Genomic DNA, 14,392 nt, shown 5'->3' with positions numbered 1-14,392 from the left:
AGGTGGACCTGTCGTCAGAAACACTTGCTATGACACGTTCTCAGAGGTGGACCTGTCGTCAGAAACACTTGCTATGACACGTTCTCAGAGGTGGACCTGTCGTCAGAAGGACTTTCTATGACACGTTCTCAGAGGTGGACCTGTCGTCAGAAGGACTTGCTATGACACGTTCTAAGAGGTGGACCTGTCGTCAGAAGGACTTTCTATGACACGTTCTCAGAGGTGGACCTGTCGTCAGAAGGACTTTCTATGACACGTTCTCAGAGGTGGACCTGTCGTCAGAAACACTTTCTATGACACGTTCTCAGAGGTGGACCTGTCGTCAGAAGGACTTTCTATGACACGTTCTCAGAGGTGGACCTGTCGTCAGAAGGACTTTCTATGACACGTTCTCAGAGGTGGACCTGTCGTCAGAAGGACCTTCTATGACACGTTCTCAGAGGTGGACCTGTCGTCAGAAGGACTTTCTATGACACGTTCTCAGAGGTGGACCTGTCGTCAGAAGGACCTTCTATGACACGTTCTCAGAGGTGGACCTGTCGTCAGAAGGACCTTCTATGACACGTTCTCAGAGGTGGACCTGTCGTCAGAAGGACTTTCTATGACACGTTCTCAGAGGTGGACCTGTAGTCAGAAGGACTTTCTATGACACGTTCTCAGAGGTGGACCTGTCGTCAGAAGGACTTTCTATGACACGTTCTCAGAGGTGGACCTGTCGTCAGAAGGACTTTCTATGACACGTTCTCAGAGGTGGACCTGTCGTCAGAAGGACTTTCTATGACATGTTCTCAGAGTTGGACCTGTCGTCAGAAGGACTTTCTATGACACGTTCTCAGAGGTGGACCTGTCGTCAGAAGGACTTTCTATGACACGTTCTCAGAGCGAAGGACGAGACTCACCTTGAGGGAGCGACAGCCAGGATCCCATTCTTCTGCTGGTCCAGGAGCTTCTCCAGCTTTCAGCTCATTCTTCAAATGAAGACAGATTTCATTCCTTCTCTCGACTCCTAGAGACTCCGCCTCGTCCGGGCTGGACTTGATTTCCTGGATCCATCGCGACATTTCTTCATTCCTTCTCCACACCTGAGGATTCTTCAGAGAGCAGCAGCGATGTCTCGACGACCTCAACGTGAGTTTGATCTTCTTCAACATTTTTAAATGAACAACTGTTCAACATGTTCAATGTTCAAGGACACAAACTAAAAAAGAAGGTTTTTAAACAATGTTTTCAAGAGTATTTTCATCAGTTCTCGCCGTGACAAGAATCAAACTCTGAATCAATGTTTGTCAAACACAGGAAGTTAAGATTAAGAGTTAAGAGTTCATGTCTCTTGACTGAGACGATGATTAAATGATTAAAAACTTCTCTTCTCTACTGTCCAAAGAATAAAAAGACGTTTTGTCACTGCAGTCGCACTAAAGTTGATGTATTGTATTGATGGTGCAGAATGAAGGACCATAAATGACTTAATAAATGTATAAATAAATGTATAAATAAATGACTTAATAAATGTGTAAATAAATGTATAAATAAATGACTTAATAAATGTATAAATAAATGTATAAATAAATGACTTAATCAATGTATAAATAAATGACTTAATAAATGTATAAATAAATGTATAAATAAATGTATAAATAAATGTATAAATAAATGTATAAATGCGTAACAAAACTTATAAATAAATGTTTGGATAAATATCAATATGTCAAAATAAATAGATCACTTCTCATTTAATTTTTTTTTAAATGGAGCTATTTTACGTATAAATACACATTTTATCATTTATACATTTTGACATTTGTTTATACATTTATTTATACATTTATACATTTTGACATTTTGACATTTTGTTGTCCGTATGCAAATAAAGTGGGCGGGTTGAACATCAGCCGAAGGCAGTGATTGGTTACAGCCTTGGATCAACTACCACTGCCTTGAGAGCATCACACGTTCATGTTAGCTTCACGGCTAACGTTGGTTAATCCTGTCAATGCTATGATTTATGATGATAAAGAAGTGAATTATATGAGATCACAGTCCAGTGTGTAATGTGTGTAGTTGTGTGTTTTTGTTGGTAAACATGAGCTATAAGTGTGAGGTTCACAGAGGTCATTCATGAAGGTCATGTTGTTAATAAAAATCATGCACATGAACAACACGAACAACTTATCAAGTTCGTTGCTAAGATTTCAGAAAAGATTCCATCAGTCGTGCAGATCATAGTTTTGAACCAATCACTGCCTTAGACTGAGGTTGGACCCGCCCACATCAGTGGACAATAACAAGACATTAACATGTGCTTCACGTCTTTCTAGATCTTCTGGACCACAAGTCCTTGTGCGTCGCACTGTTGGGGAAGAAAACCGGGTCCAAGAACGAGGTCGGGAACCGGATCCTGCGAGACCAGAAAGCGTTTCTTTCATCTGAAGATTGTCTCAGTCAAGCTTCCAACAGCAGCTTCATGGTCGTCAACACGTGGAACTTCTTCGACGAGGACTGTCGTCACCTGGACCAGCAGATCATCGACTTCATGGCCGTCACTTATCCAGGCCCGGATCTGTTCCTCCTGGTCATCGACCCCGAGGAGGTGCAGGAGGAGAACGTCGTGGCTCAGATCACCAAACTGCAGGATATCTTCGGTGATTCCATGTCCACGCATCTGGTGATTCTGCTGCCGAACACCGAGAGCTTCTACCACCTGAGACGCCTGGAGATGTCCAACCTCGCCGTGTCGGTGAACAAGGAGAACCTGAGCGACGACTGTGAGAAGTGGTGTCGTCAGAAAACCTCCTTCCTCTTCAAGTACGACTGCTACAGTGAGGAGGTCGTGGTGAGAAGGAAGACGTCGCTGCAGAACATCAGGTGAAGAATCTCATCTCAACTCTTGAGCTTTCAAGGTCGTCAGCGACGGTTCTCCTCGCAGACCTTCTATCTCGAGAGTAACTGGAGTTTACCTGAACTTGTCGTGTAAAGACTAGAGAAGGTCAAGCGTTTGCTTGTGTTTAAAGTTTTAAAGAGACTTTAAGACTTCGATTGAAACAACTTTGTTTGTATCGATGTTTTGATTTGTTTTTACATCAAAAACAACTTTATCATCGACTTTGATTCTTTTATTTAATCTTTCCTTGTCTTATAGCACAAGGAACCATCTGACGCAGGAACAACCTTCTTCACATACAGGTGTGTATGTGTGTGTGCGTGAGTGTGAGTGTGAGTGTGAGTGTGAGTGTGAGTGTGAGTGTGTGTGTGTGTGTGTGTGTGTGTGTGTGTGTGTGTGTGTGTGTGTGTGTGTGTGTGTGTGTGTGTGTGTGTGTGTGTGTTAGACTAACTATTGCTGTCACTCTGAAACATTCACTTTTACTTTTACAGTTTTTGGTTTTGGTCAAAATTCTGCAACTTGTAGGATTTGATCAAAAGAACTTTGAGCCTGAAAGTCATTTTGAAAAGTCTTTTCTCTGCTTCTCCGTTCAGAGACTCAACACAGTTGTGCTTTAGTACGAACAGTTGCTTCGCCTGCAGCTCCTCGTAACAGTAGGTTTACTGCAGCTAGTTAGTGAGGTTAGTTAGTGAGGTTAGTTAGTGAGGTTTGTTAGTGAGGTTAGTTAGTGAGGTTAGTTAGTGAGGTTCGTTAGTGAGGTTCGTTAGTGAGGTTAGTTAGTGAGGTTCGTTAGTGAGGTTAGTTAGTGAGGTTCGTTAGTGAGGTTAGTTAGTGAGGTTCGTTAGTGAGGTTCGTTAGTGAGGTTCGTTAGTGAGGTTCGTTAGTGAGGTTAGTTAGTGAGGTTAGTTAGTGAGGTTCGTTAGTGAGGTTAGTTAGTGAGGTTAGTTAGTGAGGTTAGTTAGAACGTCTTTGAACGAGAGAGTTTTTCAAACCTCAGAATCGATTCATTTTCTTTACTTTCACTTTGAATCTTGTTTCAATCCTGGACTCGTTTGATCCAGAAGCAACATTATTGTTGTTGTTATTATTGTTGTTGTTGTTATTGTTGTTATTGATGGTGTTTCCTCTCCTGATGGAGGCTCTGGTCCCGCAGGTGTGGGCGAACACACCATCGTGGTGTTGGGTCGGGTCGGAACCGGCAAGAGTGCGACGGGAAACACGCTCCTCAAGGCCGGAGGCGTCAAAACCAGCAGCTTCTTCAAGTCCGAGGCCAGCTCGATGCCAGTGACCCGCAAGTGTGAGGTCAAGTTCACAAAGCTCTACAACATTACAGTGAGGGTCGTGGACACGCCGGACTTCTTCAGCGAAGACCTGCAGGGGGTCCAGGCGGATCTGGACCTGTGTCGGAACATGTGTCGCAGAGACTCCTGCACCTTCTTGCTCGTCTTCCAGCTCGGACGCTTCTCCGAGGACGAGAAGGGGATCTTGGATCGTCTGGAGAAGTTACTGGGGTCGCAGATCCGAGGTCGCACCATCGTCCTCCTCACTCACAAGGAGGACCTCGGGGGTCAGATCGGGGATTATCTCAAAGTCAATCCTTATCTTCAAGAGATGGTTCAACAGTGCAACTACCGTTTCCATCTCTTCAACAACACGTCCAAAGACTTCAAGCAGGTCAAACATCTGCTCAAGAAGATCCCCGAGTGTCAGGCGATGATCTCAGCCAACAGCAGCAGGAACGAGTGTGTTCTGAGCTAGTTCTGCTCCATTCAACACACAACACACTTGTGTTCAACACACAACACACTTGTGTTGAACACACAACATGAGAGTGTTGAACACACAACACACTTGTGTTGAACACACAACACCCTTGTGTTGAACACACAACACCCTTGTGTTGAACACACAACACCCTTGTGTTGAACACACAACATGAGAGTGTTGAACACACAACACACTTGTGTTGAACACACAACACCCTTGTGTTGAACACACAACATGAGAGTGTTGAACACACAACACCCTTGTGTTGAACACACAACATGAGAGTGTTGAACACACAACATGAGAGTGTTGAACACACAACACACTTGTGTTGAACACACAACACACTTGTGTTGAAAACACAACACACTTGTGTTGAACACACAACACACTTGTGTTGAACACACAACACCCTTGTGTTGAACACACAACATGAGAGTGTTGAACACACAACACACTTGTGTTGAACACACAACACCCTTGTGTTGAACACACAACATGAGAGTGTTGAACACACAACACACTTGTGTTGAACACACAACATGAGAGTGTTGAACACACAACACACTTGTGTTGAACACACAACACACTTGTGTTGAACACACAACACCCTTGTGTTGAACACACAACATGAGAGTGTTGAACACACAACACACTTGTGTTGAACACACAACACCCTTGTGTTGAACACACAACATGAGAGTGTTGAACACACAACACACTTGTGTTGAACACACAACACCCTTGTGTTGAACACACAACATGAGAGTGTTGAACACACAACACACTTGTGTTGAACACACAACATGAGAGTGTTGAACACACAAAACACAACATGAGAGTGTTGAACACACAACACACTTTTGTTGAACACACAACACACTCATGTAATTTCACTCTTGTAACATCTAGTTTTCTTTTCATCCAGAGTGATGTTCCTTCATGATTCTGATGATCATGTGACTCTGATGATCATGTGACTCTGATGATCATGTGAGTCTGATGATCATGTGACTCTGATGATCATGTGACTCTGGTGATCATGTGACTCTGATGATCATGTGAGTCTGATGATCATGTGACTCTGGTGATCATGTGACTCTGGTGATCATGTGACTCTGATGATCATGTGACTCTGATGATCATGTGAGTCTGATGATCATGTGACTCTGATGATCATGTGACTCTGGTGATCATGTGACTCTGATGATCATGTGACTCTGGTGATCATGTGACTCTGATGATCATGTGACTCTGGTGATCATGTGACTCTGATGATCATGTGACTCTGATGATCATGTGACCCTGGTGATCATGTGACTCTGATGATCATGTGACTCTGGTGATCATGTGACTCTGATGATCATGTGACTCTGGTGATCATGTGACTCTGATGATCATGTGACTCTGGTGATCATGTGACTCTGATGATCATGTGACTCTGATGATCATGTGACTCTGGTGATCATGTGACTCTGATGATCATGTGACTCTGATGATAATGTGACTCTGATGATCATGTGACTCTGATGATCATGTGACTCTGGTGATCATGTGACTCTGATGATCATGTGACTCTGGTGATCATGTGACTCTGATGATCATGTGACTCTGGTGATCATGTGACTCTGGTGATCATGTGACTCTGATGATCATGTGACTCTGATGATCATGTGACTCTGATGATCATGTGACTCTGATGATCATGTGACTCTGATGATCATGTGACTCTGATGATCATGTGACTCTGGTGATCATGTGACTCTGGTGATCATGTGACTCTGATGATCATGTGACTCTGGTGATCATGTGACTCTGATGATCATGTGACTCTGATGATCATGTGACTCTGATGATCATGTGACTCTGGTGATCATGTGACTCTGATGATCATGTGACTCTGATGATCATGTGACTCTGATGATCATGTGACTCTGATGATCATGTGACTCTGATGATCATGTGACTCTGATGATCATGTGACTCTGGTGATCATGTGACTCTGGTGATCATGTGACTCTGATGATCATGTGACTCTGGTGATCATGTGACTCTGATGATCATGTGACTCTGATGATCATGTGACTCTGATGATCATGTGACTCTGGTGATCATGTGACTCTGATGATCATGTGACTCTGGTGATCATAGATACATTGATACGATACTAACAGGAAAAATGAAAAATACTAACAGTTTATTTTGTAAGAAAGCGTCTGTTGAGCAGAGAATGATTGACACTCTAAGAATAGATCTGACTTGAGTGACAGGCAACATGTGACCTGGTCATGTGATCAGAACCATTAATGCAACATGTTTGCTTCTCGGATTGTGAAGAATGTTCTTGTTTCCAGTCAGAGAATAAAAGAAGATCAACCTGTTCTCCTGTCAATCAAACTCATGAGTTTCCTGGACGTTTGTGTGTGTGTGTGTGTGTGTGTGTGTGTGTGTGTGTGGGGGTGTTTGTGTGTGTGTGTGTGTGTGGGTGTGGGTGTGTGTGGGTGTGTTTGTGTGTGTGTGTGTGTGTGTGTGTGTGTGTGTGTGTGTGTGTGTGTGTGTGTGTGTGTGTGTGGGTGTGGGTGTGTGTGGGTGTGTTTGTGTGTGTCTGTGTGTGTGAGATAAAAATAAAGTTATTATACACTTGATGACTTACGAGGCTACAATGATACATGGATAGAGAGAGAGAAAGGGATGATGGTGTCACTAGTTAATCTTCAAGTATTCATCACTAGTTATCTAAAAGTATTCATCACTAGTTATCTTCACACACCAGGTCACTAGTTATCTTCACGCACCAGGTCACTAGTTATCTTCACACACCAGGTCACTAGTTATCTTCACGCACCAGGTCACTAGTTATCTTCACACACCAGGTCACTAGTTATCTTCACACACCAGGTCACTAGTTATCTTTACACACCAGGTCACTAGTTGTCTTCACGCACCAGGTCACTAGTTATCTTCACGCACCAGGTCACTAGTTATCTTCACACACCAGGTCACTAGCTATCTTCACACACCAGGTCACTAGTTATCTTCACGCACCAGGTCACTAGTGATCTTCACACACCAGGTCAGTATTTATCTTCACGCACCAGGTCACTAGTTATCTTCACGCACCAGGTCACTAGTGATCTTCACGCACCAGGTCAGTAGTTATCTTCACGCACCAGGTCACTAGTTATCTTCACACACCAGGTCACTAGTGATCTTTACACACCAGGTCACTAGTTATCTTCACACACCAGGTCACTAGTTATCTTCACACACCAGGTCACTAGTTATCTTCACACACCAGGTCAGTAGTTATCTTCACGCACCAGGTCACTAGTTATCTTCACACACCAGGTCACTAGTGATCTTTACACACCAGGTCACTAGTTATCTTCACACACCAGGTCACTAGTTATCTTCACACACCAGGTCACTAGTTATCTTCACGCACCAGGTCACTAGTTATCTTCACACACCAGGTCACTAGTTATCTTCACACACCAGGTCTCTAGTGATCTTTACACACCAGGTCACTAGTTATCTTCACACACCAGGTCACTAGTTATTTTCACACACCAGGGCACTAGTTATCTTCACACACCAGGTCACTAGTTATCTTCACACACCAGGTCACTAGTTATCTTCACACACCAGGTCACTAGTTGTCTTCACGCACCAGGTCACTAGTTATCTTCACGCACCAGGTCAGTAGTTATCTTCACGCACCAGGTCACTAGTTATCTTCACGCACCAGGTCACTAGTTATCTTCACACACCAGGTCACTAGTGATCTTTACACACCAGGTCACTAGTTATCTTCACGCACCAGGTCACTAGTTATCTTCACGCACCAGGTCACTAGTTATCTTCACGCACCAGGTCACTAGTTATCTTCACGCACCAGGTCACTAGTTATCTTCACACACCAGGTCACTAGTGATCTTTACACACCAGGTCACTAGTTATCTTCACACACCAGGTCACTAGTTATCTTCACACACCAGGTCACTAGTTATCTTCACGCACCAGGTCACTAGTTATCTTCACACACCAGGTCACTAGTTATCTTCACACACCAGGTCACTAGTTATCTTCACACACCAGGTCACTAGTTATCTTCACACACCAGGTCACTAGTGATCTTTACACACCAGGTCACTAGTTATCTTCACACACCAGGTCACTAGTTATCTTCACACACCAGGTCACTAGTTGTCTTCACGCACCAGGTCACTAGTTATCTTCACGCACCAGGTCACTAGTTATCTTCACACACCAGGTCACTAGTTATCTTCACACACCAGGTCACTAGTTATCTTCACGCACCAGGTCACTAGTTATCTTCACACACCAGGTCACTAGTTATCTTCACACACCAGGTCAGTAGTTATCTTCACGCACCAGGTCACTAGTTATCTTCACACACCAGGTCACTAGTGATCTTTACACACCAGGTCACTAGTTATCTTCACACACCAGGTCACTAGTTATCTTCACACACCAGGTCACTAGTTATCTTCACGCACCAGGTCACTAGTTATCTTCACACACCAGGTCACTAGTTATCTTCACACACCAGGTCACTAGTTATCTTCACACACCAGGTCACTAGTTATCTTCACACACCAGGTCACTAGTTATCTTCACACACCAGGTCACTAGTTATCTTCACACACCAGGTCACTAGTTGTCTTCACGCACCAGGTCACTAGTTATCTTCACGCACCAGGTCACTAGTTATCTTCACACACCAGGTCACTAGTTATCTTCACACACCAGGTCACTAGTTATCTTCACGCACCAGGTCACTAGTTATCTTCACACACCAGGTCACTAGTTATCTTCACACACCAGGTCACTAGTTATCTTCACACACCAGGTCACTAGTTATCTTCACGCACCAGGTCACTAGTTATCTTCACGCACCAGGTCACTAGTTATCTTCACACACCAGGTCACTAGTTATCTTCACACACCAGGTCACTAGTTATCTTCACACACCAGGTCACTAGTGATCTTTACACACCAGGTCACTAGTTATCTTCACACACCAGGTCACTAGTTATCTTCACACACCAGGTCACTAGTTATCTTCACACACCAGGTCACTAGTTATCTTCACACACCAGGTCACTAGTTATCTTCACACACCAGGTCACTAGTTATCTTCACGCACCAGGTCACTAGTTATCTTCACGCACCAGGTCACTAGTTATCTTCACACACCAGGTCACTAGTTATCTTCACACACCAGGTCACTAGTTATCTTCACACACCAGGTCACTAGTGATCTTCACACACCAGGTCACTAGTTATCTTCACACACCAGGTCACTAGTTATCTTCACACACCAGGTCACTAGTGATCTTCACGCACCAGGTCAGTAGTTATCTTCACGCACCAGGTCACTAGTTATCTTCACACACCAGGTCACTAGTGATCTTTACACACCAGGTCACTAGTTATCTTCACACACCAGGTCACTAGTTATCTTCACACACCAGGTCACTAGTTATCTTCACACACCAGGTCAGTAGTTATCTTCACGCACCAGGTCACTAGTTATCTTCACACACCAGGTCACTAGTGATCTTTACACACCAGGTCACTAGTTATCTTCACACACCAGGTCACTAGTTATCTTCACACACCAGGTCACTAGTTATCTTCACGCACCAGGTCACTAGTTATCTTCACACACCAGGTCACTAGTTATCTTCACACACCAGGTCTCTAGTGATCTTTACACACCAGGTCACTAGTTATCTTCACACACCAGGTCACTAGTTATTTTCACACACCAGGGCACTAGTTATCTTCACACACCAGGTCACTAGTTATCTTCACACACCAGGTCACTAGTTATCTTCACACACCAGGTCACTAGTTGTCTTCACGCACCAGGTCACTAGTTATCTTCACGCACCAGGTCAGTAGTTATCTTCACGCACCAGGTCACTAGTTATCTTCACGCACCAGGTCACTAGTTATCTTCACACACCAGGTCACTAGTGATCTTTACACACCAGGTCACTAGTTATCTTCACGCACCAGGTCACTAGTTATCTTCACGCACCAGGTCACTAGTTATCTTCACGCACCAGGTCACTAGTTATCTTCACGCACCAGGTCACTAGTTATCTTCACACACCAGGTCACTAGTGATCTTTACACACCAGGTCACTAGTTATCTTCACACACCAGGTCACTAGTTATCTTCACACACCAGGTCACTAGTTATCTTCACGCACCAGGTCACTAGTTATCTTCACACACCAGGTCACTAGTTATCTTCACACACCAGGTCACTAGTTATCTTCACACACCAGGTCACTAGTTATCTTCACACACCAGGTCACTAGTGATCTTTACACACCAGGTCACTAGTTATCTTCACACACCAGGTCACTAGTTATCTTCACACACCAGGTCACTAGTTGTCTTCACGCACCAGGTCACTAGTTATCTTCACGCACCAGGTCACTAGTTATCTTCACACACCAGGTCACTAGTTATCTTCACACACCAGGTCACTAGTTATCTTCACGCACCAGGTCACTAGTTATCTTCACACACCAGGTCACTAGTTATCTTCACACACCAGGTCAGTAGTTATCTTCACGCACCAGGTCACTAGTTATCTTCACACACCAGGTCACTAGTGATCTTTACACACCAGGTCACTAGTTATCTTCACACACCAGGTCACTAGTTATCTTCACACACCAGGTCACTAGTTATCTTCACGCACCAGGTCACTAGTTATCTTCACACACCAGGTCACTAGTTATCTTCACACACCAGGTCACTAGTTATCTTCACACACCAGGTCACTAGTTATCTTCACACACCAGGTCACTAGTTATCTTCACACACCAGGTCACTAGTTATCTTCACACACCAGGTCACTAGTTGTCTTCACGCACCAGGTCACTAGTTATCTTCACGCACCAGGTCACTAGTTATCTTCACGCACCAGGTCACTAGTTATCTTCACACACCAGGTCACTAGTTATCTTCACGCACCAGGTCACTAGTTATCTTCACACACCAGGTCACTAGTTATCTTCACACACCAGGTCACTAGTTATCTTCACACACCAGGTCACTAGTTATCTTCACGCACCAGGTCACTAGTTATCTTCACGCACCAGGTCACTAGTTATCTTCACACACCAGGTCACTAGTTATCTTCACACACCAGGTCACTAGTTATCTTCACACACCAGGTCACTAGTGATCTTTACACACCAGGTCACTAGTTATCTTCACACACCAGGTCACTAGTTATCTTCACACACCAGGTCACTAGTTATCTTCACACACCAGGTCACTAGTTATCTTCACACACCAGGTCACTAGTTATCTTCACACACCAGGTCACTAGTTATCTTCACGCACCAGGTCACTAGTTATCTTCACGCACCAGGTCACTAGTTATCTTCACACACCAGGTCACTAGTTATCTTCACACACCAGGTCACTAGTTATCTTCACACACCAGGTCACTAGTGATCTTCACACACCAGGTCACTAGTTATCTTCACACACCAGGTCACTAGTTATCTTCACACACCAGGTCACTAGTTATCTTCACACACCAGGTCACTAGTTATCTTCACACACCAGGTCACTAGTTGTCTTCACGCACCAGGTCACTAGTTATCTTCACGCACCAGGTCACTAGTTATCTTCACACACCAGGTCACTAGTTATCTTCACACACCAGGTCACTAGTTATCTTCACGCACCAGGTCACTAGTTATCTTCACACACCAGGTCACTAGTTATCTTCACACACCAGGTCACTAGTTATCTTCACACACCAGGTCACTAGTTATCTTCACGCACCAGGTCACTAGTTATCTTCACGCACCAGGTCACTAGTTATCTTCACACACCAGGTCACTAGTTATCTTCACACACCAGGTCACTAGTTATCTTCACACACCAGGTCACTAGTGATCTTTACACACCAGGTCACTAGTTATCTTCACACACCAGGTCACTAGTTATCTTCACACACCAGGTCACTAGTTATCTTCACACACCAGGTCACTAGTTATCTTCACACACCAGGTCACTAGTTATCTTCACGCACCAGGTCACTAGTTATCTTCACACACCAGGTCACTAGTTATCTTCACACACCAGGTCACTAGTTATCTTCACACACCAGGTCACTAGTTATCTTCACGCACCAGGTCACTAGTTATCTTCACGCACCAGGTCACTAGTTATCTTCACACACCAGGTCACTAGTTATCTTCACACACCAGGTCACTAGTTATCTTCACACACCAGGTCACTAGTGATCTTTACACACCAGGTCACTAGTTATCTTCACACACCAGGTCACTAGTTATCTTCACACACCAGGTCACTAGTTATCTTCACACACCAGGTCACTAGTTATCTTCACACACCAGGTCACTAGTTATCTTCACACACCAGGTCACTAGTTATCTTCACGCACCAGGTCACTAGTTATCTTCACGCACCAGGTCACTAGTTATCTTCACACACCAGGTCACTAGTTATCTTCACACACCAGGTCACTAGTTATCTTCACACACCAGGTCACTAGTGATCTTCACACACCAGGTCACTAGTTATCTTCACACACCAGGTCACTAGTTATCTTCACACACCAGGTCACTAGTTATCTTCACACACCAGGTCACTAGTTATCTTCACACACCAGGTCACTAGTTGTCTTCACGCACCAGGTCACTAGTTATCTTCACGCACCAGGTCACTAGTTATCTTCACACACCAGGTCACTAGTTATCTTCACACACCAGGTCACTAGTTATCTTCACGCACCAGGTCACTAGTTATCTTCACACACCAGGTCACTAGTTATCTTCACACACCAGGTCACTAGTTATCTTCACACACCAGGTCACTAGTTATCTTCACGCACCAGGTCACTAGTTATCTTCACGCACCAGGTCACTAGTTATCTTCACACACCAGGTCACTAGTTATCTTCACACACCAGGTCACTAGTTATCTTCACACACCAGGTCACTAGTGATCTTTACACACCAGGTCACTAGTTATCTTCACACACCAGGTCACTAGTTATCTTCACACACCAGGTCACTAGTTATCTTCACACACCAGGTCACTAGTTATCTTCACACACCAGGTCACTAGTTGTCTTCACGCACCAGGTCACTAGTTGTCTTCACGCACCAGGTCACTAGTTATCTTCACGCACCAGGTCACTAGTTATCTTCACGCACCAGGTCACTAGTTATCTTCACGCACCAGGTCACTAGTTATCTTCACGCACCAGGTCACTAGTTATCTTCACGCACCAGGTCACTAGTTATCTTCACACACCAGGTCACTAGTTATCTTCACACACCAGGTCTCTAGTGATCTTTACACACCAGGTCACTAGTTATCTTCACACACCAGGTCACTAGTTATCTTCACACACCAGGTCACTAGTTGTCTTCACGCACCAGGTCACTAGTTATCTTCACGCACCAGGTCACTAGTTATCTTCACGCACCAGGTCACTAGTTATCTTCACACACCAGGTCACTAGTTATCTTCACGCACCAGGTCACTAGTTATCTTCACACACCAGGTCACTAGTTATCTTCACACACCAGGTCAGTAGTTATCTTCACGCACCAGGTCACTAGTTATCTTCACACACCAGGTCACTAGTGATCTTTACACACCAGGTCACTAGTTATCTTCACACACCAGGTCACTAGTTATCTTCACGCA

General features: G+C 44.3%; 2 protein-coding genes across 3 annotated transcripts in view; one reads left to right on the top strand and one right to left on the bottom strand.

The window, feature by feature from the left end:
* LOC148078957 (GTPase IMAP family member 9-like) overlaps positions 1-1,027 on the bottom strand; it is a 2,857-nt gene extending 1,830 nt beyond the window's left edge. The window contains exon 1 of the mRNA XM_087790389.1: positions 900-1,027. Coding sequence (XP_087646515.1) covers positions 900-927 — 28 coding nt within the window. The 5' untranslated portion in view covers positions 928-1,027. The remainder of the gene's footprint in view (positions 1-899) is intronic.
* Positions 989-5,799, top strand: LOC148078956 (GTPase IMAP family member 8-like). Of its 2 annotated transcripts, none has more exons than XM_087790388.1 (4): positions 989-1,128; positions 2,319-2,865; positions 3,140-3,183; positions 4,035-5,799. In XM_087790388.1, exons 1-4 carry the CDS (start codon positions 1,110-1,112, stop codon positions 4,637-4,639), a joined length of 1,215 nt encoding a protein of 404 aa, XP_087646514.1. In that variant the 5' UTR covers positions 989-1,109; the 3' UTR covers positions 4,640-5,799. The 2 variants fall into 2 exon arrangements, with proteins under 2 accessions (XP_087646514.1, XP_087646513.1); XM_087790387.1 differs by having other exon boundaries at positions 4,020-5,799.
* Positions 5,800-14,392: the final 8,593 nt, after the last annotated feature.

Source organism: Callionymus lyra, chromosome 5 (genome assembly GCF_982586985.1).
Source record: "Callionymus lyra chromosome 5, fCalLyr1.hap1.1, whole genome shotgun sequence".
Lineage (NCBI taxonomy): Eukaryota > Metazoa > Chordata > Actinopteri > Syngnathiformes > Callionymidae > Callionymus > Callionymus lyra.
This window is presented reverse-complemented; position numbering and strand designations above follow the sequence as displayed.

Coding starts and splice junctions, on each gene's coding strand:
- LOC148078956 (XM_087790387.1), top strand. Junction 2,866..3,139: donor ACGTCGCTGCAGAACATCAG/GTGAAGAATCTC, acceptor CTTGTCTTATAG/CACAAGGAACCATCTGACGC. Junction 3,184..4,019: donor ACAACCTTCTTCACATACAG/GTGTGTATGTGT, acceptor CTCCTGATGGAG/GCTCTGGTCCCGCAGGTGTG.